Source organism: Bubalus kerabau, chromosome 5 (assembly GCF_029407905.1).
Source record: "Bubalus kerabau isolate K-KA32 ecotype Philippines breed swamp buffalo chromosome 5, PCC_UOA_SB_1v2, whole genome shotgun sequence".
Classification (NCBI taxonomy): Eukaryota; Metazoa; Chordata; class Mammalia; order Artiodactyla; family Bovidae; genus Bubalus; species Bubalus kerabau.
The window spans coordinates 59,128,120-59,156,100 of NC_073628.1; the positions used below are offsets into that span (position 1 = coordinate 59,128,120).

The window sequence follows — 27,981 nt, forward strand, 5'->3', positions numbered from 1 at the left end:
ACTCGGCGGCTCATAGCAGGCCCCACCCTAGCAAAGAGAAAGCAAGGGTCCCAGCGTCCGGCGCCGACGAGCTGCTTTCCCTGCCCGGGGCCCCTCTTTTCCCTCTTTTTCGGATCCCAAGGGCCCGTGAAGATGGGGCTCCCGCCCTTACTCCGCCCAGCACCTGGTGTGAGAAAAGCCCTCGCCCACTCATCGCGTTCTCAGTCCTTTGGTGAGTCAGAGCCCCGGCCCCGCCCAGGGCGCTAATCTAACTGTTATTGCTTAACTTCAGAGCGCTGCCCCGACTTCAGCTCGGGTTTTCAGCCCGCTGTGTCTTCACCGCGGAGGCCCACGCCGGGTCCCCGTCCCCGCGCGCCATGAGTCCCGTGCGCCCGCGCGCCCGCGCGGTGCTGAGCCTCCTGGGCGGGCTGGGCCCGCAGCTCCTGCTGCTACTCCTGCGTCCTCCGGCTGCGTCGGGTGAGTGGGGGTCCGGGGCCGAAGCCCACCCCTGCGGCTCAACCTTCGGGCAGGGTGGAAGGGGTGGAGGTCGTCGGCACGACAGCCGAGGAGTCCGCGGAACGCGGCGGGTGAGCCACGTGGGCATCCCTAATCGTTCCCGGAATCCTCCACCTGTAAGGGTCAGCCCTCCTACTGGCACGATCCCAGGGAACGGAAAGAGGCTCTTCGCTGCTCACCTGCCACTAGGAGGTTTACTATGCTGGACCCCAGCTGGCAGGGTTTTTAGGAGTGAGCCTTCGAGGGGAGAGGGGCCAAACATGGAGAAGCCAAAAAGACAGGCAGAGGTCGAAGAGAGTGAATCCTTCGCGTCTCCTTAAGGTTGGGAAGCCAGATCATTGACCATCACAGGGTCCAGTCGTGCACAGACTTGGCACTACGAGTTTGCACGTCGTCTCCTCCAGGTGTAACGTTCCAAGGGGGCATCTGTCTGTATTGTGTGCCTCGAAACAGTATCTCTGTGAAAGTCTAAAGCTCTCTCTCTATGTATATGATAACGAGGGGCAGGAATTTCTTGTTTGAGTTAATTGACAGACAGGAAGCCTGGCAAGTTCTTGATGTGTCAGCTCAGCACTGGATGGAAATATTATGTAGGCATCAAAAGCCTTTGCCGCCTCCCTTATTTGTCTTGGGAAAAGAATGTTTCTATGAATTGAAAAGTGGTATTTCCTTCAGTTTTGTTTATTCCTTCCTAGGTGACTGCAGCCTTCCCCCAGATGTGCCTAATGCCCAAGCAACTTTGGGAGGTCTTACAAGTTTTCCTGAAAAAAGAACAGTAACCTACAAATGTAACAGAGGCTTTGTAAAAGTTCCTGGCAAGGCAGACTCAGTGGTCTGTCAGAATAATAAATGGTCAGAGCTTGCAGAATTTTGTAATCGTAAGTTCTTCATTTCATTTTAGAAAAGTTATGGGAATGGAATGTTTCTTAAGTTTAATTTTATCCCTCTTTGGAATGACTGGTAATTGATAGTTTTCTAGCATTATTAATCACCTGGGCATACCTGTTGGCAATTCACAATCTAGCTAATTGATGGCATTACTTCCTGGAATAGGTCCTGCTCTTCATTAACAGGTTTATTTTTTTTTCCTAACACTGTAACTCTTGAACTGATTAATAGCGAAAATAAACAATAGGTACTGTTTAGGGAGTAAATTATCTATAACTATGTTTGGTAGTTACCTTGAGACACATAACAGAGTCCTCTGTAGGACTTGCCCAGTACAACTCTGTGGTGATATTTTTAAAAATTCTCAATTTTCATTTCAAAATCTATCTTTATATTCATTGCCCTAGTTTAGCCTTGACATGTACAAGTAAAGATAAAAATTTAATTCCTGCGTTTGAACAACTTGGAGCAGTAGAAGCTACAGTGAACATAGAAACTGCCACAAGTACTTTTTGAAATCAGGTGTGAAATCAGTGTTAACGTTTTGTTTTTATTTATCCATGATCCCAAGGCAGGAGGTTGAAGTACATGTCTCTGCGCATGTATCATGCTTTAGTGTTGATAACTGAAGAGAGTTATTCTGCATAGAGTACTTTGTCTAATTCTTCAAACAACTCCCTGAGGTTAGTTAAGGACTTATCCACACTTTACAGTTGAGAAAGCAGCTCCCAGTTAAACAATTTCCTTGGGATCAGGAGCTCCTTATGCAGAAGAGCCAGCGAGTCTGTTGATCATAGATCTAATGCCCCTTACACTATATGATGCCACTATAAATTTGCATTTGTCTGGATGATTCCAGTTTTTAAATACTTCATGTTCTCCATTGGCTCATCTGATCCTTGCCTCCATAGGTTGTCCTGAGGATTAAATGAGTTTACATGTGTAATACATTTACAAGTACTCAATAAATGTTAGCTATCATTGTTAACTATTATTATTGTCCAGGACACTAGCCCAGGGATCTGGAAATGCTGGTTCTTATCTATCCCTATGATACATGGGACAGGGTAAGGGAATTGGCCTTCATTGAGTCAATGCCAGAATGATGCCAGGCGACTGAAATAAGTTACATTTTCTGAATTGTGGACATAGTGACTTTGGTGTACCAAATCTACTTCACAGGGCTCTAGTAATTAGGGAATGAAAATTTATATGTGAATATGCTGACACACTATCAATGCCATAGTGACATTAATATGAATACTATGTACAAAGAAATACAGATAAAGAGTGATCTAAGGACCAGATAATTAGACATAGATTATAACAGCAATTATATACTCATTTTTTGTTGTTGTTGTTTTGTTAATACTTTTAGGTAGCTGTGATGTTCCAACCAGGCTACTTTTTGCATCTCTCAAAAAGTCTTATAGCCAACAGAATTATTTCCCAGAAGGTACCACTGTGGAATATGAGTGCCGTCAGGGCTACATAAGGGACCCTTCTCTCTCAGGAAACATAACTTGTCTTCAGAATTTTGTGTGGTCCAAACCTGATAGATTTTGTAAAAGTGAGTATAGTTTTAAAGAGTAATCTTAATCATATGGTGTTTGGGGAAAATAACGTTTCTTCCTTCACTCATAGCAGAAGTCTATGTGTACATATTATTATTTAGAATATTTCTTAAATGAACCATTAGAACCAATTTGTTTTAAATTAGGCAAACTAAATACTTGTGAGCTAGAAATATTACTTTGCTCACTGATTTCACATTTAAGGTTTCAGTTCAGTTCAGTTCAGTAGCTCAGTCGTGTCTGACTCTTTGCGACCCTGTGAACTGCAGCACGCCAGGCCTCCCTGTCCATCACCAACTCCCGGAGTCCACCCAAACCCGTGTCCATTGAGTCGGTGATGCCATCCAACCATCTAATCCTCTGTCATTCCCTTCTCCTCCTGCCCTCAATCTTTCCCAGCATCAGGGTCTTTTCCAATGAGTCAGCTCTTCACATCAGGTGGCCAAAGTGTTGGAGTTTCCAACATCAGTCCTTCCAAAGAACACCCAGGACTGATCTCCTTTAGAATGGACTGGTTGGATCTTCTTGCAGTCCAAGGGACTCTCAAGAATCTTCTCCAACACCACAGTTCAAAAGCATCAATTCTTCAGTGCTCAGTTTTCTTTATAGTCCAACTCTCACATCCATACATGACCACTGGAAAAACCTTTAACCTAAGATTAAACTTAATTTAAGGTTACCTAAAAATGCAATATTGGTAAAGAACTCTCCTGCCAATGCAGGAGACTTAAAAGACGTGAGTTCGATCCCTGGGTCGGGAAGATCCCCTGGAGAAGGAAATGGCCCACTCCAGTATTCTTACCTGGAGAATCCCATGGACTGAGGAGCCTGGCAGGCTACAGTCCACAGGGTCACACAGAGTTGGATGTGACTGAAGTGATTTAACATAGTGCAAAATGACTTAAGTGTATATTTTAAAGAAAGTGAAAGTCGCTCAGTTGTGTTTGACTCTTTGTGACCCCATGGACTAATACCTTGCTTTCTTGAAACTGATAAAATGAAGGTACAGTTTAAATAGTTGGATAAGTAATAGCAGTGGTTCAGATGGTGAATTTGCATAGATGTGCCTGATAATTTAATGAAAAAAATAAATTTATATTCTTTCCTAGAAAAATCATGTCCTAAGCCTAGAGAAATAGACAATGGTCATGTCAATATAACAACTGACATACTACTTGGTGCGACCATCTATTTTTCATGTAACGCAGGGTAAGTTTGAGCATATGAAACACTATATTTAACAACTGGAAAAACAAATTAGAATTTAAGATAGAAACTTTTAGATTTGTGACAAGCAATAAAACCACCCTCTGCTCAATGATGAACTCATTGCAGTTAAAGTTAGTAAAATGGGGCAAGAAAGGAATATTTCTTATAATACCACCAAAATTCTCTCAATCGCTAGATTTCATTATAAAGTTTTAACTGTGACTTGTAGAGGAAAAAACTTGTGATACGTTGATGATCCTTGGAGAAATTAAATCTTTTCAGTGTTGAAACCAGTCTTTACCTAAATAATGAGTTTGCATTTGTTTGTTTTCTTTGTATGCGAACAATCTGTTATAAGATATCAAGGGTTAAAAACAATCATTCCTAGTGTAAAAATATCATTCTGACCTAAGATCTTTTGTTAAGTCCTCTATGTATGGGAAAGGAGTATTATCATTGAGGATTATCAGTGTTTCAAGTGCTGCTAAAAGCTTTATATTCATTTTCTCATTTAATATCTGTAAATTGGACTATGATATTTTATTCTGTGTGTGTGTCCCTGTTATTTATAAAGCTACCAGTGTCATTTGTCTCCTGTACTAAACACAGATATTTGGATCATTAATAACAAATCTGGGGATACTTTGAACCCTTTAAATATAAGTACATTCTATTATTCTATGGAATCTGTATTGATCTTTTATAACTCAGAAATAGAAAAGATTTAAGCATCTGTATTCCTTAAAAATGTTTTAAAATATTTTAGTATTTTCTAACATATGCCTTACCCAAATAAAAAATATTTTGCTTATCTTACACTTTTTTATCTTTGATGTCACTCTTTTAGATATAATTTTTTCTTTTCCTTTAAACTGCCAAATGAGCTTTTATCAACTATTGTTTTGTCTCTATCAACTGGTGTAACAAATATTGTAAGGAGATATTCTGAAGGATTTAAGGGAAGTCAAATATGTGCGAGTGGAACTTAATTTTTTTTTCTTCCCTCATTATTGTAGGTACAAATTAGTTGGTGCAGCTTCTAGTTTCTGTGCTCCTGTGGGAAATACTGTTGGGTGGACTGATGAATTTCCAGAATGCCAAGGTAAGACTGAAAAAATCTAAGCACTCTGCTGTGGGACTGAATAATCAATGATAAATTGCTTTTTGCTCGTCAGTATATGTTTGTAGTACCCTCACTTTCCAATGTGTGAATGTTTTGCCTAGTTTATATAACTCTATTAGTAATACGTCTTAATTTATTAACCATGAGGATAAAGGATTAAAAATTAACTAAGGTTTATATTGTGCTTGGTCATTTATTATCTTATCGTTCCTTCTAACAGTCAAATAAAATAGATTTGGGATTTTTTTTCCCTCCTTCATAATTTTTAATTTTTTGGTGGTTAAAATACTATTCATTAAAAGGTCTGTACGACTTGACCCTATATGCCAAATAAGTGGCCAAAGTAGGCACTTAACCCAGACCTCTTGATTTCAAGCCCATCATTCTTCTAAGACCTAGTGTTACCTTACACTAGATTCCTTTAAGGATCGTTAACTGAGCTAATTATGTTGAAATGTTTTAAACCATGATATACTTTTATCTTTAGAGAAATAAGCATATATTGTAATGAAGAAATATCTGCACTTGAAAATTCTGTCTTCTCAAGAGGGAAGAGGGCACAGAGGCTAGTTTCCTAAAAGGGTATATCAAGTTAAATATATGTGCATTAGAGACATATGTCTCCTGAAAACAGAGAAGTATATATGTGCAGTGTTTTAAAATGTAGCTTTATTTCTCTCATCCTCATTGAAATTATTGTTCATTTCAAGTTTTGGTGTTATTAAGAGCAGGAAACTTGAGTAGATGTAGTGTAATTTAACAAGCATCATGCTCTCTGGTAGGGAATGTGTGGGGTCAACTGATAAGAAGACAAATGAAATGAAGCCTTGCCAACCAGGAGTTTGCTCTTGCCACACCCACCTTGGGCCCCACCTCCTATATCTACTATTTCTTCCTTTTTTTCATTATTATTTTCAAATATCCATCCTTACTACCTACCATCACCTTTCCTATGTTATCCAGTTAGGAATGCTGTAACTGATACTGAAGCAAATATGGAAAGCAAGCAGGAGCTAGACCGTATCTTTTTTTTCTGACAGAGGCAACAACTTGTCACAAAGTCTGGGCAAGCAGTCTCCCAGTTGAGGCCAACATATTTACAAGCAACTGCTGTCATGAATTTCACAGAAATGTGTACACCAAGCATGCATTCCAGCACAGAAGAGCTTTTGTGCTGCAAACCCAGTTTCTTTTTGTGTTTGCTTACAGCTAGTCCAGGTCCTGCTCTCTGTCTAATATCTTCAATTCTGTGGTAAAACTCCTTATGTTCATATTTTTCACTCTGACTCTCTTACCTGGCTCTGCAACTCTGCAATCACTGACATCTGTATTCTGTGGGAAAGAGCCCTTTTCATTCAACAACCCCATGTCTTCAACTATCCCTATTAAAGCCCTACTTCTCCTAATGTAGACTTTCCACCAAAGACTTCAAGTAGAAAGTATACATTCTTAAGCAATGAGGTTTTTGACCTCAACTGAGCACACAGCATATCTCAAGTATGCACTCTGGGCTTTTATCAGCACATGAGGCAGCATTGATGTCCCTTTGTGAATGTGGATATGGAGGTGTGGATCTAAAGAAGGAAGAAACAATGGACATATTCAGAACTTTTCCTTGGTCATATGCCAGTCAGAGGTGATGATACTTGTTCACCTCTGAAGAAAGCCTCAATGTCAGAAACACCTGTTTTCCTATCTCTCTGCCAATATTTGCTTTTCAAAAATAATTTTAGTTGACTGCTAGTACACACTAGCCTAGAATCAGTTGCTGCTCTATAATATCTGTCATTCCAGGCCCCTCTCTTTATCTTAACCTCTCACTTATAATCACCAAATATTTTTTCCTTTATCTCCTTAATATATTTCTCAAACCTGTATTATCTTCTATATATAACACTTTTAATATGGTTTACTAGCTTTCATTTAGACTTTGCAATAAGGGCTATTCCTAGCATTTTCAGGGCATAGGACAAGAGTATAAATGGAGGTCCCTAATCTAAGATTCATCCTTTCTCAAGTTGGTGCCCCCTTCTTGCACTGTGAGGGGTCTCTGATGCCTGTAAATGGATAGCTCAATCTACACACCCAAATCATATCCCCTATAACCCTTAGCCTCCACTCCATTGAATTCTGGCCTAAAGGTGGACACATCAGCAGTATAGACTGTTGTCAAGAATATGGATGAGGAGAAGCCCTGAAAGGAGTGTTGGCCCAGGGAGTTCTGGGCACCAGTTGCTGGAGTGTGATTTAGAATGGGGTGGGGAGGAGCTCTCATTGAGCATACTATCTCAGCCCTGCAGATTCCCCATCTAGTAGAGAGAGGCACATCCAGAGGAGGGCAAGAGCATGGCCTTTCCATGTGGGAGCTAGGCAGGAGTTCCACTTGCTCAAGTGGTGCTGACTGCAGTGGCCTCCAGCCTCCATTCTCACACACCTTTAGTGTGTTATCCAGCCTCTACCCAGTCATCCATCTGAAACACAAATGCGACTGGCCTCTTCCCTTCTTGAAAGAGACTTGATAGTATCTCCTCATCACGTCCAGTGTACCAGGTCTAAACCCCTTCATATAGTGCACAAGTCTAGCCATGGTCTATCCAATTCTCCACACTTTATGTCTCACCCTCCTCCTTCACAAACTGCTGAGGTTGTCTGCATACCTCAGATTTCTTCATGTCCCCACATCATTTCTTGTGATACTGCCTTTGTCAGGAAATCCCTTCAGCACCCCCTACCCCTTTTATTTTATTTTTTAAGAGTTTGCTTGCGAATTTCTCCTCGAAGCTTTCCCTGACTGTAACTGTTTGTTCTTTCCACACCACTGTGCATGCTTCTGTGATAATCCTCACCATTTTGTATGGAAATGATCTCTTTGAATGTCTCTTTCCACTATAGTTTAAGACAGAGGAACTGTATCTTACTTGGTTATACTTTTATTTATAGAACAATGCCCAGTATGTATTAGATGCTCAGAAACTGCTGGGACTGAACTGCTGGTAATGTGTGTTGTCAATACCCACTCAGCCCAGTGTAAATCAGATTAGCTTGTTTTTGTTCCCTGCTTTGATCAGTGGCCTAAAAGTAATTCATAAATAGCTAGTATTGTCTGGGTACTTAAGAGGATTTGATGTAATGTAATTTGACGTCCCCATGTGATCACATTGCCTTCTTGCTTAAAAAAAAAAAAGACAAGAAAAACAGGTTCATGTCTCTAGAGAATGTGGAACCACTGAATCAGGGGAGCTGCCAGGGAGAGGCCTCTTTTTATAATATAACAATCAATACTTTGCTTGTATTTGTTTTACAAATTCAGCTGCTCAGTAAGATTTACTTCAAATAAAAGGCCAAGAGTCAACACATGCTTTAAAAATTTTATCCTGAAAATCAAAGTCTAATTTTGACTTTTAAAATCTTTTGCTCTATCCAAAATTTCTGTTTCCCATGCATGCCACTTACATTCCCAGCTCCTTTCATTTGGTATTGTTTCTCCCTGGAATCAAAAGCAGAGCCCTCTTCTCTGGTCTAAGGAGGGTGCATCTTAGGTTTAAACTCAAGTCCTTTTACTCCTTAAATGGAAGTCTCTGCCTTGCTTTCTCTGAGATGCAATGTTTAATTTAAAAGAATGGTATATTTTTATTTTTTTAAATAAAATATTTAACTTATTTTAATCTTGTTTATGAAATTATCTTGGGGATTTAATTAATTTAACATATGTTATGATGTTTTAAAAGAAATTTTATGTCCAGAACCACCAAAAGTTGACTATGGAATGATTCAAGAGAAACAAAACAGTTATGCATACGGACAATCTGTAACATATAAATGTATGGAAGGCTTCACCCTACATGGAGAGAGCTCTATCTATTGTACTGTAAAAGATGGCCAAGGAGAGTGGAGTGGCCCCCTACCTCAGTGTAGAGGTAATTCGTTTGCAAAGTTACAATTCTGTTTGTTCTTACCCTTGGGTCTGTATATGGGCTTCAGAGAGTATACTGACTCCCTGAGAAATGAATGTAAAGCATTGTACTTAAGCATATTTGCATTTTTCTGGGGAATAGACTCTACGAGGGGGTCTATGACTTCCAAAAAGGAAGAAGCACTGATGTGGAGAACATATGTTATTGCCGTTGTTGTTTAGTTGCTTAGCTGTGTCTTACTCTTTGCAACCCCATGGACTGTAGCCTGCCAGACTCCTCTGTCTATGGGATTCCCCAGGCAAGGATACTGGAATGGGTTGCCATTTGCCTCTCCAGGGGATCTTCCCAACTCAGGAATCAAACTAGAGTTTCCACTTCTCCTGCATTACAGGCAGATTCTTTTACTGCTGAGCCACCATATGGTAAAATACAAATAATACACACATGACCTCTGTGAATATATGTATATATATAATAGTGCAAGTATGTGCGTACTCAGTCATGTCTGACTCTTTGCGATCCTATGGATTACAGCCCACCAGGCTCCTCTGTTCATGGTATTTTCTAGGCAAGGAAGTGGGTTGCCATTTCCTTGGGATCGTCCTCACCCAAGGATCAAACCCATGTCTCCTGTGTCTCCTGCATTGCAGATGGATTCTTTACGGCTTGAACTGCAGAGTAGGATGGAGATGTACAATTTTATATATATACATATATATATATATATGCACACATATATGATATATATATATGCACACATATATGTCTCATGTTTTTAGTGAATTAGCTTATATTTGCTGTTTCTTACCATGTTACTTTCAATAAGTTAATATAGATATATTCTTGTTTATAAAAAAAAGTGTATAAAGTGGTTTATTTAATTGAGAGGAAATCTTAGATTGAACTGAGAGATCTAAATAAAGATGTTATATGTTGTGACAACAAAGAGAAACTCTTGCCCACCTGTTGACTTCATTGAATTGTATTGTTTTCTGCCTCCAGAATTTCTCTCTTATTGACAATGCTCTCTTGTTTACATTTCTAGAACTTTCCTAGGAGGTGGCATTTATTTAAGCAGTATCATATTCAAATGCCAGTATAACTCAAACAAATAGCTACTTTTATAATTATACTTGAATTTTATTAGCATGGTTTTTAAATAGCATTGCTTATTAATAGTAGTTTTTTCATATAAATGGTATACATGAATATTATGAAGTAATGTTAAAACTAGGCTTCCCAGGTGGCTCAGTTGGTGAAGAATCCACCTGCAATGCAGAAGATCTCAGTTTGATTCTTGGGTCAGGAAGTTCCCCTGGAGAAGCGATGGGCTACCCACTCCAGTATTCTTGGGCTTCCTTGGTAGCTCAGACAGCAAGGAATCCACCTGCAATGCAGAAGACCTGGGTTTGATCCATGGATTGGGAAGCTCCCGTGGAGGAGGGCATAGCAACCCACTCCAGTATTCTTGTCTGGTGAATCCCCATGGACAGAGGATCTTGGCGGGCTACAGTCCATGGGGTCACAGAGAGTTGGACACGACTGAGTTACTAAGCACAGCACAATGTTAAAACCATGTTGATGATTATATAAAATGAAAAGCAAAATTCTCTTCTAGTCCTACCCTCAGAAGTAGCCACTGTTTACAAATTTTTGTATTTTATTCTAGGAAATAAATATACATACACATATTTCTTTTAAAAATCATATTAATGATATGGATATATTATTTACTTAACCAGTCTCCTATTGAAGGGAATTTAGTATCTGTTATAGTTTTTAAAAAAAATATTTTAAAAAAGGTTCTACAGTAAATATTATTGTGTTCCTTGTATCTGTGCAAATACATTATTTGCCATAAATTCCTTGCAGTGTAATTACAATATCAAAGATATATGCATTTAAACTTTTGATAGATGTTACCAATATTGTTTCAAAAGAAACTGTACCAATTTACTGTCCCAGTAATATTGCATATTTGTTCTCTGTACCATTAATGATAATGGTTATTATGATGTGAAGATGTGATAGTTAAAAGGTGTAAATTTCATTTAATGGTTTGAATTCATTTAAAGTGAGTAAATTTTGATATTTTAGATTTTAGCCATATGATCCACTTCATATTTATTTCCCCTATTTTATTAAATAATCAGCTATCTAGAATTTACAACTCTATGGTAATGCTCAAGGATGTCATGGCAGGCCAATGCTGGCATGACAATAACTACAAAACCTGGGTAGATTTTTTTTAAACCATATTTTAAAGGCAAAAATTGTTGCCTCAGGGGAATAACTAGGGCTGAATGAACTAAAATTCTGAATGAAGGCAAATGATTCTGATGTGCACCTAGGCTGAGGATCCATCTTGAACCAGATAAAAGACCATTGCTCTCAGTAGTTATGGTTAGCTAGGATAACACACTGGAAACTGGAGATCCTCAAATGCTGACCCAGTTTTTCCTAAGAGCCATTTGTGGATTTCTAGGAATGCAGGTGAGACTGGGGAGCTAGACCCCAAGCTGCCAAAGTACAAAATGAGATCTTCCTGAAGCTTATGGTATTTGGACAACAAATCCATCACAAAAACAGGCTTGTATCAAGCATACAGTTAGCGTCCTTCTTACAACATTTAAGCTCATTTTGAAGCTTTGTGGAGAGAGAGGCTGTGTTGCTAGAGAGGGCACTGCTGAAGAATAGACTTGGATCTCCCACAGTCTCTCAGGGCTGAGGAAAAAAGATGCACTTCCAAGCAGCAAAAGTAGGTTGAGTCATATGGAAACTGTAACCCCCCTCAGTCCTCATAGGCTGAGGATGTGATCAGAGCAAACCAATCTGCCTATCAGAAAAGGATACCCTCCCTTTGGAAGATCATATCATCTGAATTTTATACAATGTATTGCATACAATAAAAAAATTATTAAGATATGGAGAGACGCAAGAAATTATAACCAAATTAGGAGAAATGAAAAGCAAATAATAAAAATCTAGGTAATTGAGTTAGCAGACAAGGACTTTAAGTGATTAATATATTCAAGATACTAATGGAAAAGATAGAGAACTTCAACAGAGATTTGGAGTCTGTAAAATGGAGTAAAATAGACATTCTTCAATGGGAAAATATAGTATCTGAGCAGCACAGTAGGCAGGTTTAACAGCAATTTGGACATAGCAGGAGACGTTACTGGGAACTGGAAGAAAAGTTAATTAAAACTGAAGAACAAGGAGAAAAATGAAAGTAAAATACAGACCAAATTTAAGAGACATTTGAGATATGACTGTTCTAATTATGATTAAAAAAATAGAGGCGAGAAAGAGAGGGAGAGAAGCATAAGTAATACACTAAGAGATAATGACCGAAAAATTTCCCAAAGTGATGAAATATATCAACCAAGAGATTCCAAAAACTTTCAGGACTCTAAGCAGAATAAAAATAAAACCATCTCCAGGCACCTCATTAGTAAAACTTTTTGGAAATTCATTCATTTTACAGATGAGAAAACTGAAGCTTAGAGAAGTGGACAGCAGTCTTTAATATCTGGTCAAACAGGCTTACACACTGCTCAGTACTTTATGAGGGAGATTGGATCAGCAACCCAAAGTCAAACAGACCTAAAATTTTAATGTTAGATTGGTGACTCTCAGAATAATCTGCACTTCAGATATTTGTTATCTCACCTAAAATCCAAAGAGGAACTAAACTTTTTTCTGTGTAAGGTTGGTAACCAACACAAGAGGAGAAAAGGGATTTACTGTAGCCTGATTGAATTTATTGCTTTAAAAGAGAAGTGAAACAAAACAAGTTCCCAAGGTCACTAACATGTCCTGACCACTTTGAAAAAAGTGACTCTGTTGTGCTTATCTTTGTTGCTTCAAGGTTGCATCCTGTTCTTCTTTGGTCTTGGCATGAGGGAAAGAGGACAATTTATGAGAAAAACTCTTTATTTGAGGGGTATTAAGAATGAGATCACTGCCAGTTCTGACTTTGATTTCCTTTTTCAAATAGAAAACAGTTTTAGGAATCTCAATATTACTTTGGTTGCCTATAGGTGCAACTTATTTCAAAGCAAAGATAATATATAGCATTTCAGTTCCTTGGGAAAGACATGAGAATACTTGGTTTCCTAAAAGTCATAGTTAGATTTTTGTAGGGAAAGAGAAGAGTCAGAGCAAACAATTGGTTCCTAAATCTTAACTTGGACAGCATTATTTACCTAATTTTATTATAACATTTTTCTTCTACAGAAACTGATGTCATACCAACAGTTCCGAAATCCACTGAAGTAAATGTTCCAGGTACCAAAGTCCTATCAACTCCTCAGAAACCCACCACAGTGAATGTTTCAGCTACAGAAACCCCACCAACTCCTCAGAAACCCACCACTGTAAATGTTTCAGCTACAGAAACCCCACCAACTCCTCAGAAACCCACCACAGTGAATGTTTCAGCTACAGAAACCCCACCAACTCCTCAGAAACCCACCACTGTAAATGTTTCAGCTACAGAAACCCCACCAACTCCTCAGAAACCCACCACAGTGAATGTTTCAGCTACAGAAACCCCACCAACTCCTCAGAAACCCACCACTGTAAATGTTCCAACTACAGAAACCCCACCAACTCCTGAGAAATTCATCACAATAAATTCTTCAGCTACAAAGGCCCCACTAGTTTCTCAGACATACACCACTGTAAATGTTCCAGCTACAAAGGTCCCATCACCTCCTCAGAAACCTTCCACAGCAAATGGTTCTGCTACAACAGCCTGGAATTCCCCAATATCAAACACTGTCTCTACAGCAGCTCAGAATCTCCTCATGGCAAATGCTTCTGAAACCACACCAACAACCCAAAGATTCACCCCAGCAAAATCTTTACTTACACAGAATCTTAAAACTACACAAAAGTCCACTTCTGTACATACGACTAAGGGTCTCCGTATAACACAAAGATTGACCTCTGCTCGTGTTACAGCAGCAAAAAGTACAGCTGTTCCCAGGACAACCCCGCGTTTTCATGCAACAGGCACACCTAAAGGAAGAGGAAGCGCTCCTTCAGGTCAGTTGACTCAGTCCAGGTTTCCACATATGGATTTTATGTGCCATGGTAGAAATTTCAAATTCATCAGGGTTAAAAAATTAAGTAGTCTCTGGTTTATTGTAGGCAGAGTTTCTTCATAGCAATGTTCTGACTTTAAACTTTGGATTGTGCTAGAGCATACCTTTAAGAAAGAAATATTTTTGCAATGATATAGAAAAAGGTTGTGGTGTCATAAAAGCAATTCTAAATTACCATCAGTAAAAAAATGCTGCTTTTCATGTTAGCTTTAGGGAGCCACTGAATTCCTCATGATCCCTCAAAGAACCAAGTGTGTATAATCCTTTAGGTTGATTTCTAGGTCTGATTCAATGACAGAGACTCATCCATCAAGCATGCTAAAGGAACTCTCCAGATTCCCTAGAGTTGCTGATTTGGTTAAGTACCTTAATAGTATCTTCTAAGTAATTAAAAACACAGAGTTCTTTGATAGCTTTCAGGTTAACTCTTTAAATGACAGTTTTTATGAAAGCAGAGTAACATATGCTTTAGATTTCAAGAAAACCTACTGAGTGAATGAAACCCATCTAATTAATGCTTTTTCAGACTACCAGGATGTCTTCTTATTTTACAACTTGCTTAATGAATAGTCATTTTTATAGACACTCTTGTTCCTTAATAGAGATATGTGGATTTTTGGTTGTTTTTATCCGTTTGTTTTTATCTTTTTTTTTAAATCTCAATACGACTGAGCCAAGAGGTAATTTTTAGAATTATTTTAACTTTTCATTGACATCAACACACAGAAAATTGTACAAAATATACATATAAGGCTTAATAACTTTCCTAAAGCAAATATCAGTGTAACTACCACATATGTCAAGAAATAGAGCAGCATCAGCCCCTCACCTTCCAGATGCTCTGTGATTCTGAACTCCGTTCCCTGACTTCTCCAGCCAGTGAAACTGTGGCTTTCTGCTTTCTGTGCCAAGTGGCCTAGGGATTTCTCCCTGCTGCGTGCAGGCAAATCCCACTCCCTGCAGCTCATCTGCTGCCTGAGCTCTCTCAGCTTTGATTTATTTCTGCCTGAGTTAGTTTGTTCTTCATGTCTTCAAATAGCTATCATTGTTGTTTTTTCAGTACATTGTCCAAATTTCATAAATTTCCATGCTCAAGCTCATTTGGCCATTACCCAGAATCTTTAAGAACTTAAAACATTACAGATATTATTGTGGAGATTTCCTTTGTATGTTTCTTTATTCCTTTGGGTAAAAGGTCAAATACATAAAATCTCATATATGTATGAGTTCATATTAGTTCCCTTTTTAAAAAAGGGAACCTCAATTCCTGCCTGTTTTTTTTTCCTGCTTCTTTAAAAAATTTTTTATCAAAGTATTGTTGATTTACAATGTTGTGTTCATTTCTTCCATACAGCAAAGTGACTCAGCTTATATATATAAATCCCAACCTTCTAATTTATCTCTCCCTCCAACCTTTTCCCGTTGGTAACCATAAGTTTTGTGTTCTAAGTCTGTGATTCTGTTTCTGTTTTGTAAATAAATTCATTTGTATCATTTTTTTCTTTTTAGATTTCATAATATGTGATATCACATGATGTTTGTCTTTGTCTGACTTCACTCAGTGTGACAATCTAAAGGTCCATCCATGTTGCCGCACATGGCATTGTTTCATTCTTTTTATGGCTGAGTGATACTCCATTGTATATATGTACTGCATCTTCCTTACGCTTTCCTCTGTTGATGGACATTTAGGCTGCCTCTGTGTCTTGTCTATTGTGAACAGTGCTGCAGTGAACATTGGGGTGCATATATCTTTTCATATTAGAATTTTTATCTTTTCTGGATCTATATTCAAGAGTATTGGGGATCATGTGGCAACTGGACTATCTTAGTAGCTCAGCTGGTAAAGAATCCGCCTGCAATGCAGGAGACCCTGGTTTGATTCCTGGGTCGGGAAGATCCCCTGGAGAAGGGCTAGTCTACCTACTCCAGTATTCTTGGGCTTCCCTGGTGGCTCAGGTGGTAAAGAATCTGCCTACAGTGCAGGGGACCTGGGTTCGATCCCTGGGTTGGGAAGATTACTTGGAGAAGGGCATGGCAACCTGCTCCAGTAATCTTGTCTGGAGAGTCCCCATGGACAGAGCAGCCTGGTGGAAGTCCATGGGTTCGCAAAGAGTGGGGCACGACTGACGGACTAAGCACACACACACAGCAACACTAAGTTTTTTAAGGACTCTCCATACTGTTCTCCATAGTGGGTGTACCAATTTACATTCCCACCAACAGTGTAGAATGGTTCCCTTTTCTCTACATCCTTTCCAGCATTTATTGTTTGTAAACTTTTTGATCTTGGCCATTCTGACGGATGTGAGATGGTACCTCATTGCACAAGCTCCCTCTCTGTGTTTTTATTCTTATGCTACATGTATGTCACTATAAGTAGTACATATTATAGCTTTGCATGTTTTTTTTATAATTTGCGTAAACAGTATGTCATATGTTTCATTACCAAACTTGACTTTTTGCACTCAACATTGCTTTTGTGGCTTATATTGATCCAATTAGATTCAGTTCATTAATTTTAACATTTATATGTGGTTACTGACTTCTTAAAATTTTACAACATCTCTGGCCCTAAAAATTTTAGGTTGAATATATAGGTTTAATAGGGCAAGGTAAAGAGAAACAAGTTCACTTAGTATAAATTTGTTATAGCGCTAACTGTGTTGAAATACTTTTTTCTGCATGAATATGATAATTTAACAAATTTAACAAACTTTTCAATTATTTTAAATGATTATGATAAAAATACAGTGAATATTTGGGATCAAATTTCTCTCATATACAATTAATTTACCCTTTAAATATTGTATGCCTTTTCTGCTTTTATTGAAAAAATAGTAGTAGCTACTACTGAGTGTAATCCATAGTGCATGTACCATGCACCTTCCATTTGTCAGTGTTGGTCCTTGCCATCAAGTCATATAACCAAATTTACATAGTGTTTGTTTCAGTATTCAATAACTCTTTAATCACATTTTATGTTTCTATTGTTGACTGACTTTGTTTAATAGAAAAGAAAGAAAGTGAAGTCACACAGTCATGTCCAACTCTTTGTGACACCATGGACTGTAGCCTACCAGGATCCTCAGTCCATGGGATTTTCCAGGCAAGAGTACTGGAGGGGGTTGCCATTTCCTTCTCCAGGGGATCTTCCCAACCCAGGGATTGAACCTGGGTCTCCTGCATTGTAGGCAGACACTTTACCATCTGAGCTACCAGGGAAGCCCTTGTTTAATAGAGAGAGATACTAATGTGTGTTACTTGATTGTTAGTAATATGATTGCTTTCATTAATTTATTTATAATTGTTTCTTTTTAAATACAGTTGATTGATAAATATATATTTATTGAATTGCTAGCAAATCAATGACTTTAAAACAGTTTTACTTTTGTAATTCTTTCCTTTTTTCCTTCTTTAGTTGCTAGCACCGTTGCATCGGGTAAGTGTGACTCTCTGAGAGTTCGCAGAATTTGTCATCGCTTTCGGATATATAATTCCTGGAAAAGAATATTGTTTTTTTACTGTCTTTGTTGTTGCTGTTCAGTCACTAAGTCGTGACCAACTCTTTGTGATCCCATGGACTGTAGCATGTCAAGCTCCTCTGTCCTCCACTATCTCCCAGAGTTTGGTCAAATTCATGTCCATTGAGTTGTTGATACTGTCTTAGGGATACTATCAGAATACAGTATGTGTGGGTGCCAAAGAGAAAACAGGTAAAGACATCTTATCGACATGTTTGTGGGCACCGTTAGGTACTCAGTATGTTAGAGTACTCACTATGTTAAGAACATTTCCCACCATGTTCTTGTTCCAGGGTAATTTTAGGAGAACTTCAAATCATTTGGCCAATCAGTCAAGTATTATTGCATGCCTAGTGGCTCACTGCATCTCATTTTAGTGCCTAAGAATCACAAGAGGAGAGAGTTATCAATACAGTTTCTATCTTCAAGTGTTTTATAATTAATTGTAAACTACTCATTGACTATTTCTAGATTTGTCCTGTCCCAAGTAAAACAAAGAATGTTACTTTTGGCTATATCTTCTTCCTTTTCCCTTCCCTGTCAGTGGTTTAAAGTAAAGTTTCTCCAGAAAATGCTCTGTTGCTGTAGGCATGAGACCAAAAACATACCTGTTGTTGCAGTTTCTTCTATCATTTGGTCCAGTCCATTTTTGTTCGTAAATATATCATCTGATGTTATGTATTAACAAGATTAATAAGATGGTAAGAGAAATGTCTGTTTAGAAGCTATACAGCTAAATTGGCATATTGATAAGTAATGTCTAATGGAAAATACACATAAAAATTTGTAAAAAACACTTTGATTTATGTGTTTATAAGCTGAAAGCTCATCTTATGCATGCATGAATTAGCCATGTGACTATGAAACTGAAAGTAATACTTGCTTTTATTATTTTCATTGTTACTTATTATAGTTTTTATGTTTTAGGCAAAACTTTTTTAAGCTAAAAGATTTATTTTGAAAGATTCCAACAGTTGCAATTCATTTTGTCCATTCTATATTTTAAATAAAAATAAATGTATTCTAAGTGAAAAATCTCATGATCTAATGGCTTAATGACATTTTTAATAGATGAAGTTAAAATTTAATAGATGCACTTTTTCTTACCAGCTCAATGGCATTCAGTGAAGATTTGAGGGTGCTTATTATTTTCCCTGAAATTCTTTAAGTATATATTGTGTGATTTTTCCAGAAACTTTCTCTTAGGGTTAGTTGTAATTCCAACCTGTGCTCAAAAATAAAGAGGAATTCCTTCCCTCTTATATCAGACATATGGTAATATTTTTCTTTGGGATCTTACACTTATAAAACATAAACCTGAAAATTATCTTTACTTCTTAAATGTATTGTGAATGAGGTCACTTTTCTCATTTTAAAGATAAACTTGACAACAAGGAAATTGCTTTTATTGATTCCACTGCAATGCACAGGAGTGACACAAATGATATTAGAACTTTGCATTTGAATGCAAAAACTTTGAATTTTTTCCTGTTTAATTTTGCCAAGAAATAGAGACTGACTGCTCATCTCAGAACTTTATCTGCTGTTTAAGTGAAGCCTGCCTTGTGATTTTCTTTAAAAAATTTTATTTATTTATTTTTGACTGTCTTGGGTCTCAGTTGCCACATGTGAGATCTTCGTGGTGCAAGGGCTTTATAATTTGCTGTCCATGGGCTGTCTGATTGAGGCCTAGTTGCTCCAAAGCATGTGGGATGTTTAGTTCCCTGTCTAGGGATCAAATCTGCATCCCCTGCATTGGAAGGCATATTCTTAACCACTGGACCTCCAGTGATAACCCTGCAAGGTGATTTTTAAAGTTATTCTCTGCTGTGTATTAGTGTATTTTCCAAAAACAATGTTTTTTTTTTTTTATTACCCTCTCCCCCTCAAGGATCTTGTAAGTCATTTTTTCCTAATCATCCCTATAAAATATTAATACTATAGATATAATATAAATCTATTTATGTACTGTATGCACATCTGTACTTTATATGTAAAAAGTAAAAAAAAACAAAATCAAACTTTTTCCCCTTTAGGGATGATACCAACCCCACTGAGAATACATGCTGTATATAGTTGTGGGGTTTTCTGTTTGTTTTTGTTGACAGTATTTTACAGAAGGATGACTTGTGCTTTGGAGTCAGTCAGATCTTGGTTTCAATCTTGTTTTGGACTTTTTTTTTTTTTTCCATTTAATAATTACTCAACCCAAGTGATTTACTTAATCTCTCTGAGTCTCAATTTTTTCATTTATGAGATGGTGATCATGATTCTTATTTAAAGTCTTGGAAGCTTAATGAAATATGGGTTGTGAAAACTACTGGCATAGTGCTAAAAATTGGGTAAATCTCAGCTTTAATAATTCTTTATTATTTTTCACTATTATCTTTCTGAGATGGATTTCTGACAATTTTATCGTTCCCTCTGGCCACAGCAGAGAATCAGATAGCCCTTTATTAGAGTGACATGTGCATCTTGGGTCGGTGGTAAGGACTGCACTGAAACATCCGTGTATTATTTCATTTACTTCTCACAGCAGTCCTGTAATGTGGCTGCGTCCCACCTTGTAGCTGAGAGGAACTGTGGCTGTGCAAGATTCTTAACTTGCCCAAGGTCACACAGCTATTAGGCACTTGAATAGAGGGAGATGATTAGTTTCCTTAGCACTCAGTGCTTGAAAGGGTAGAAAAATTCTTTTCCTAGATCTATACAACTCAAATTTAACAATTAAGATAGTCCTGATTCTTTATAAGTGTTGCTTTTTTCCCCTTCATTGCTGAAATCCTATGTTGTTACACTCATAAGCTGCTTGTAGGAATTAGTAATAGTAAAGAAAAAAAAAATTAAGAGTGCTCAGTGAAGTATCTAAAGTACTTTTTCTTTTAAATATCACATGCTTATTTACTTATGCTTTTATTTTAAATAGGATTATAAGGAAGAACAAAACCTATTCACAGCTTTCTTAGTTTTTCATAGTACAGAGAGTGCATTTCCACTTTATGGCATGTGTGTAAGTGAGACCTTTTGAAATGACTGGATGAATCCACATTTCTTCAGGAAAGGAGGCAGCCTCATTCTGATTTGAGTTGTTCAGGAATGGAGATAATACTCTGTATATTAATGTAATACCCATCTAATACAAATTTAGTTTGAGTAATCTCAGGTATTTTTATCGAGAAGATTATGAACAGTTAAAATCATGGATCTTTACTATTTACAAGTACCATGCCAGTTATTGGAGATAATGTGCTAATATGTGACAAACTGCTCTGCACTGTTTTAAGTACTAGGTAAATATATTTCTACATAATGGGGAACATTACTAAAATACTCCTTTTACTTAGAGAAAAACATTTCTAAAATTCTGTGCTTTTCCTACCCAAATGCTCCTTAATGACACTGGAATCATAATCTTAATTTCATTTATAATATTATAGTTTCATTTATCCCAGGTTGTTGTTGTTGTTCAGTCGCTCCTACTCTTTGCTACTCCAGGGACTGTAGCACACCAGGCTTCCCTGTCCTCCACTATCTCCTGAAGTTTGGTTTGCTCAAGTTCACCTTTATTTAGTCAGTGATGCTGTCTAACCAAGTTGGCCTAAATTGTTTTAGTCTTAAATTAGTACTTATTCACCTTTGGGTGAATTTTAGATCATAAACTATTGCTTTTATAAAGTTTTCTTTGTTTTAATTTGCAAAATAGTATTCTCATTAATTATTAATTGAGGAATTATTTATTTAGAATTATACTTCTCATATTTCTGTAGTTTGCATTGGTTTTCTGTTAAAACATAAACATTTACACTTTCTTTTAGAATCACATATATGTGCTGACCAGTGTTCTAAGAATATTCCCACTTTTGTCATCCAAACATTTGGGATCACTTTAAAATTTTTCGATCTTCATTTATCATTCAAATTGAAAATGGGATTTTTCTGCAACATTTGAAAATGGTGGGATTAATGGGAAGTGGTAAAACAAAAAGAAACCCCAAATTTTGAAGGAGCCATGACTTATTTTATTAGTGTAATCTTTTAAATTAATGCTATGGTGCTAAGGAATCAATTAAAGAAATTGGGTAAAATACTGTAAATTCTGTGGTAGAAACAGCTGTTTTTAAAATTATGTATCCACATGGCAGCTCAATTATGCGACATTTATTGTATTTTGCTGATTTGAAACTGGACACACTTGTTAGTCACATTAGCTTCAGTTGCTTTTCTAGTATCATTTATACTTTGTAGTACAGATCAAAAAAATAGAGTTCAAGGATTTGGGAGGGTGTAGACTTAGCAGCAGCAGCAGCAGCAGTGAGGAGGAAAAGGGATACTCAGGTGGTGAGGAGAAAAGGCAGTGACTGGTTTTAAGAAGAAAATTTATGTGTAAAAATCAAGGTATAAAAAATTTTTTTTTACTGTTGATCAAATTATTTCATCAATTATTTGTTGTTGTTCCACTCAAAATAGTGCATTTAATATTGAAAGTAAATACCAGTTTCCCTAAATGAAATTTTATCTGCAATAGACTAAACACTGGAAAGCATTTCTGTAGTTTTACTCTCTGTGCCCAGATACTGATGCCTTTCCTATGATGGAGAAAGGCCTACATCTCTGTTACCTTTACTATGAACTGAGTAAATGGCCTTGCCATTAACCGCATGTGGAAGCTTCACCTTTCTCAGACTCAATTTAATTATCTACAAAATAAATGTGAACTCCAAGACATCTTCTAGTGCTGAAATTGTACATAGTACAATGTTTAAATAATCAGTGATCAAATAATTTAAAATTAAGCATGGTGGGGTTGAAACATTTTAGAATCCTCTCAAATCTGTCAGATTTTATTTGAGCATTGTGATACTTCATTTTAAATATTTCATTTTCCCTTGAAAGAAAACAGGATAAAGAACATGTAGATCTTACTGTCAAACTTGTGACATAAGCAAGCAAGCAAAATATAATTCAAGTCTCCTGTTTTTTCTTGAACTTACCTGATAATCAGTATGTTTGTCATTGTGAATTACACTGTATATGTAATTGCTCATTTCTATATTGGTTAACTTACCATTTTTTCCCCCTCAAGGATGTGTTGCTGTTACTGTAATAATTGGTATCATAATTCTAGTCAAAATTTTCTGGGACAGTGGAAAATCAGGGTGAGCAAAAATTCTGATGATTTTTAAAAATTTGTTCTTACCTTTTTTCCAGTAAAACTTGACACTATAACAGTAGATAACTTTCTAAGCTTAATTGTATTTTTTGACATGCTATATCTTTATTCCTTTTGTCTGTATTTACTATTTTGGATGAATGGCCTGTCTTTTTAAAAAAATTTAGATATCTCAGTATATACAAGAACATTAAGTGATTTGAAAGCCAAAGTCTCATCACAACCTATTGATCAACTCATCTTTTTTCTCTACATAGTAAAATTTATGAGTATCTGTATGTTGTACAGAAGTGAAAATGTCTAGAAAAAGAAACTCTAATGTATTGCTAAATTGCATGTGATCAGGCCTATGAATAAATCGGATTTATTAATAGATGTCAGTCTAGCCAAAGTCAGCCCAGTGGTTAAGAGGGCAGGTTCTAGACCCTAGCTGCTTGATTCCAATTCAGAGTCTACTGTTTACATGCCGTTTGACTGTGAGGAGCTTCACCTCTCTATGCCTCAGTTTTCCCATTCATAAAATGGGGGAAATAATAGTACCCACTTCATGAGATTGTAGTATCTTTTTTGTGGGATCAAATGAATCACCACCTGTAAAGGGGTTAGGATCTTACTTGGCACACAGTAAGCACTCAGGTGATAAAACAACGCAGAAAGAAAAAAAAAATCAGTACTTGAAATGTCTGATCTGCATTGAATATGCATGTGTTAAATATCAAGTCACGGTTGGCTCTGATATATCCTGTAGACAGAGTACTATTTAAATTGACCTTCTGTTTCGTAGATTTTATCATTCAGAAAACTAACTGCGGAGTTCACAGAGACTGAATTCTTTCTGAAGTGCCCTAAAGCCTGTCTATTTTTTCATTGCTTAAGAACAATTATATTTTAATGCTGTTACTCAATTGCCTTTTCAATTCTTTGGATGATGTATCTCCTTTTTAGCCTTCATGGCTCTTTCCCTTGTCTTTAAGTGAACCATATTATTTAAGCCTATTATAAGCTAAAGTATGAAAACATTCTTTAAATCATTAAGCAGTTCAGTCTTTTGCTAAAAGCATTTGGCCACTAGGTCCTATTTTTTTTGGCAGGTTTTATAGATATTTGCTTACTGTCGATAAAATACTCTAGATGTTTTAAGAGCAAATGTAGTAAAATATGACTTCAGATTTTTCTGAAACTTTTAAAGAATGTGCTTTATAGCTCAGTATAAATAATAGAATTCTAAGTCATATAAAGTGAGTTAGGTTGATACAGATGCCTCCTCAAGACTATTTTGGAAAAAAGAATAAAGCATGTTTTTCTGTACTTCCTTACATTTAGTCCAGTTCTGCTTTTGAATTGGAGCATTATCAGTATAATTCTCAAGCCAATATTCCAGGGCTTGTTAGGTTGAGGGGGAAGGAATGGAATGAGTTTGCTGGGGGCTTTCTCTTGGCTATCATCAGTTTCTTCAGATATTTTGGTAAAATAATTGACCATGATATTTTTAATAGAATGAAAAGTGCTGAAATGTAGGAGGGAATATTTATGTTTTATTGGGATTTTGCTGTAAACCTAATTTTTCTATTTCTGAATCAGAGAAAATTCATGCAAAGCCCTAAGAAAGAATTTGCCTTTTTTTTTTTTTAATGTCCACTTAAAAACACTCCACTTGCCTTATTTTGAAAGTATAAGCTGTTGAGAGTAAGAGCTAACTTTATACAGTCTTTGTTATTCTCACAATTTTATGCTGATTTAATAAAATTTAATTTCCAATGAGACAGGGGAAAGAGCAAGTACGTGTGAAGGTGTCTCATACCTTACCTGTTGATCTTTTGTGTTTGCCTGTCCAGGGATTTATTTACATCTTTTAGAAGTGTTGGTATATATGATACATTTTAGCTTATAAAAAGAATGTGAATATAAACAAAATCTCATGTTGCTTTTTGATTGATTGTAAACAAATGCTCATGTTACTTTTTATTGAGCTTTAAACTTTCATAATCCAATCACTATTTTCCTTCTCTACTATTCAGCTCTTACCACACACATGAGAACACCAAAGCACTTAAGTTTCATGATTCACTGTAACTGGTGATGCTGCAGAAGTAAGACCTCTGGTAATTTACAAAAGGTATATGGTTCAGTAAAATTACATTTCTGTGTCTTGGAAAATGTCCATTAACACAATTGGCTTGGTATCTATCTGTGACTATTAAAGGACAATAGAGGTTTAAACCTCTATTATTGTTAGAATTGTTTTTCTTTGTTGAATGATTGACTAACACATTGATCTTTGTTAATGTGACATGTCTTCAGCCTTCCATTCTTCAGCAATATACCTATTATCTCATTCTGTGTTTTTTACTCAGTTGATTGAAATGTTTGGATGTTCACAATCCTGCAAATAATCTGGAAAAAGCAGAAGATTGATACATTAGGGCTTACAAATAGGAATGTTTTCATTGTGACTACTTGCATCATGAGATGGTTGGCTCATACTGTATTTGTTTCTCCCATTTGTAATATTTAAGAAATATAAAATCTATTTTAAAGAGTCTTGTTTATAAGTCATGTTTACAGATCTTATCTCTATTATGTTGTGAGTCAAAATTATCAAACAAAACTGACTTAATATGTATGTATGTGTGAAACTTTCTAGGTATCTTCTTTTGATTAAACTTTCTTCTATTCCAGGGAGTTTTCATTGATTTTTAATCTGAAAGTATCTTAGTTGAATCTAACTTGGCAATTAATCAAAAGAAACTAAAAACTCAAGTGTCATATTTTAGTTGGTGTTGCTTAAAGAATCCACCTGCAATACAGGAGACCTGGGTTTGATCCCTGAGTTGGGAAGAACCCCTGGAGAAGGGAATGGCTACCCACTCCAGTATTCTTGCCTGGAAAATTACATGGACAGAGAAGTCTGGCAGACTATAGTCCATGGGGTCACAAAGAGATGGATATGACTGAGTGACTAACACATTTTCATATCTGCTGCTGCTGCTGCTGCCTAGTCACTTCAGTCGTGTCCAACTCTGCAATCCTATGGACTGTAGCCCACCAGGCTCCTCTGCCCATGGAATTCTCCAGGCAAGAATACTGGAGTGGGTTGCCATGCCCTTCTCCAGGGGATCTTTCCAACCCAGGGATCGAATCCAGGTCTCCTGTACTGCAGGCAGATTCTTTACCACTGAGCCACCAGGGAACTATACTGGGTGGGATTGTCTATGCTCTATAACTACTAACTTTGCATTTATTTTTTGTACCCCAAATTAACTAACTATTCTAGTTCATGATTTATCACATAGTAATTAAAAAATGAATATATATAACCAGTAAGTAATTTTGGTTTTAACTTTTTTTTTCTTACTTTCAGGACATATGTGTATAACATTGACAATTTTGCTTATGATGCTAGAAACCGTGGCTAACTGAGCCAAAGAAGTTGAGAAGAAAGTGTTTTGCATGTTATCTTGTTTTTAAGATGCATAGGAATGTCCACGAAGCAAGGAAAGATGACTCTGTCCTGGAATCACATTCTCAACACTCCTAAGACCCTTGAAAATAGAACAATTCATAAGATTAAGAGTGATTACTTTCATAAAAGTGTGGGAAAGTGGAGAGATTTGTTCATGTTTAGAATGTGAGAAAGAAGGAAAAAAAGAATTTTTTTTCACCAAATATGTAATGTTATTTTTATTTATAAAAGACAAAAAATTAAAACAATTGGATATTGAAAACAATTGAACCAGTCTCTTATAAGGAAAATTGTCAAAAAGATAAAACACATTATACAATAATTTTCCTTGACTAAAGGGCATTTTCTACTTTTCTTATTCTATTAAAATGAGCCTGAATTAGTTGGCAGATTTTTTTAAAGGAAAAACATGCTGATGATCCAAGAGTGTTGAGTTTCTTGGGTTAGTTGGTGACAAAGGAAGAATACATAATGAAGGAATAAGTCTTCCTTTTTCATTAATTGCAGATAGTGAATTAGCCCCTTATTTGTAGATAGATCAGCTATAATTTTGTTAGAACAATTTTTTCTATTTGAAAAAATGCCCCCATGAAAGAGTGAAAGTTGTCTTAGATTGACTTAATGTCTTTAAAACTCTGTAGAGATATTGTAATATTAGTATAAGAAAAGATGATATATTTCTGAAGTGAGATATTCATATTCAAATTGTAAATCTTATTCTTTTGTAATATTGTTTAATTTATATTTATTTATGTTTTACATGTATATCAGAAAAAGTTCAAGGAGATATGTAAAGCAAAATTTATTTTCCCTAAGTAGAAATAACCACATTTTTGTCTCATGTAGTATTTGACATTTATTTTCTTGTGTAAATTATTTATAAATAAGGGAGCCCCTTCCTGCCTTTCATAGGAGTTTAGAATGCTGCCCTTTGGCCTAGTGAGAATCACTTTTAATGTGTTACTTGTTGTTGATTTAACTAAAGGCAATCACATCAGTTTCCAGATTCTTAATATGTTCTTGTCATCTTGCCACTTACATGTTAAGTGTTGGAATAGACTAGAATATATACATAAATAAATTTCACAATAATTATATTGTCACATTGCTTCATTGACTTTGTTGTTCAGTTCAGTTCTGTCGCTCAGTTGTGTCCGACTCTTTGCGACCCCATGAACCGCAGCACGCCAAGCCTCCATGTTCATCATTATCTCCTGGAGTTCACCCAAATCCATGTCCACTGAGTTGGTGATGCCATCCAACCATCTCATCCTCTGTTGTCCCCTTCTCCTCCTGCCCTCAATCTTTCCCAGCATTAGGGTCTTTTCAAATGAGTCAGCTCTTTGCATGAGGTTGCCACAGTATTGGAGTTTCAGCTTCAACATCAGTCCTTTCAATGAAAACCCAGGACTGATCTCCTTTCGGATGGACTGGTTGGATCTCCTACAGTCCAAGGGACTCTTAAGAGTCTTCTCCAACACCACAATTCAAAAGCATCAATTCTTCT

General features: G+C 36.7%; 1 protein-coding gene and 1 non-coding gene across 14 annotated transcripts; one reads left to right on the forward strand and one right to left on the reverse strand.

Moving 5' to 3' along the window:
• On the forward strand, positions 1–27,577 carry CD55 (CD55 molecule (Cromer blood group)). Of its 13 annotated transcripts, none has more exons than XM_055581805.1 (12): positions 1–211; positions 1,191–1,373; positions 2,762–2,953; positions 4,067–4,166; positions 5,183–5,268; positions 9,018–9,206; positions 13,446–13,496; positions 14,175–14,258; positions 17,739–17,759; positions 22,925–22,997; positions 25,030–25,127; positions 26,373–27,577. In XM_055581805.1, exons 1-11 carry the CDS (start codon positions 133–135, stop codon positions 25,082–25,084), a joined length of 1,113 nt encoding a protein of 370 aa, XP_055437780.1. In that variant the 5' UTR covers positions 1–132; the 3' UTR covers positions 25,085–25,127; positions 26,373–27,577. The 13 variants fall into 13 exon arrangements, with proteins under 13 accessions (XP_055437780.1, XP_055437781.1, XP_055437778.1 ...); XM_055581803.1 differs by lacking the exon at positions 1–211 and adding an exon at positions 228–456; XM_055581802.1 differs by lacking the exon at positions 1–211 and adding an exon at positions 843–1,085 and having other exon boundaries at positions 14,178–14,258.
• Positions 17,471–17,542, reverse strand: TRNAC-ACA (transfer RNA cysteine (anticodon ACA)). The gene has a single exon. It is a non-coding gene; the product is annotated as a tRNA-Cys (tRNA).
• Positions 27,578–27,981: the final 404 nt, after the last annotated feature.

Excerpts from the sequence above, each read along its gene's own strand:
- CD55 (XM_055581801.1), top strand. The coding sequence starts at position 980 with ATGTATATGATAACGAGGGGCAGGAATTTCTTGTTTGAGTTAATTGAC. Across the intron at positions 2,954-4,066 it reads ACCTGATAGATTTTGTAAAA|AAAAATCATGTCCTAAGCCT; the intron begins GTGAGTATAGTT and ends ATTCTTTCCTAG. Across the intron at positions 17,760-22,924 it reads TGCTAGCACCGTTGCATCGG|GATGTGTTGCTGTTACTGTA; the intron begins GTAAGTGTGACT and ends TTCCCCCTCAAG.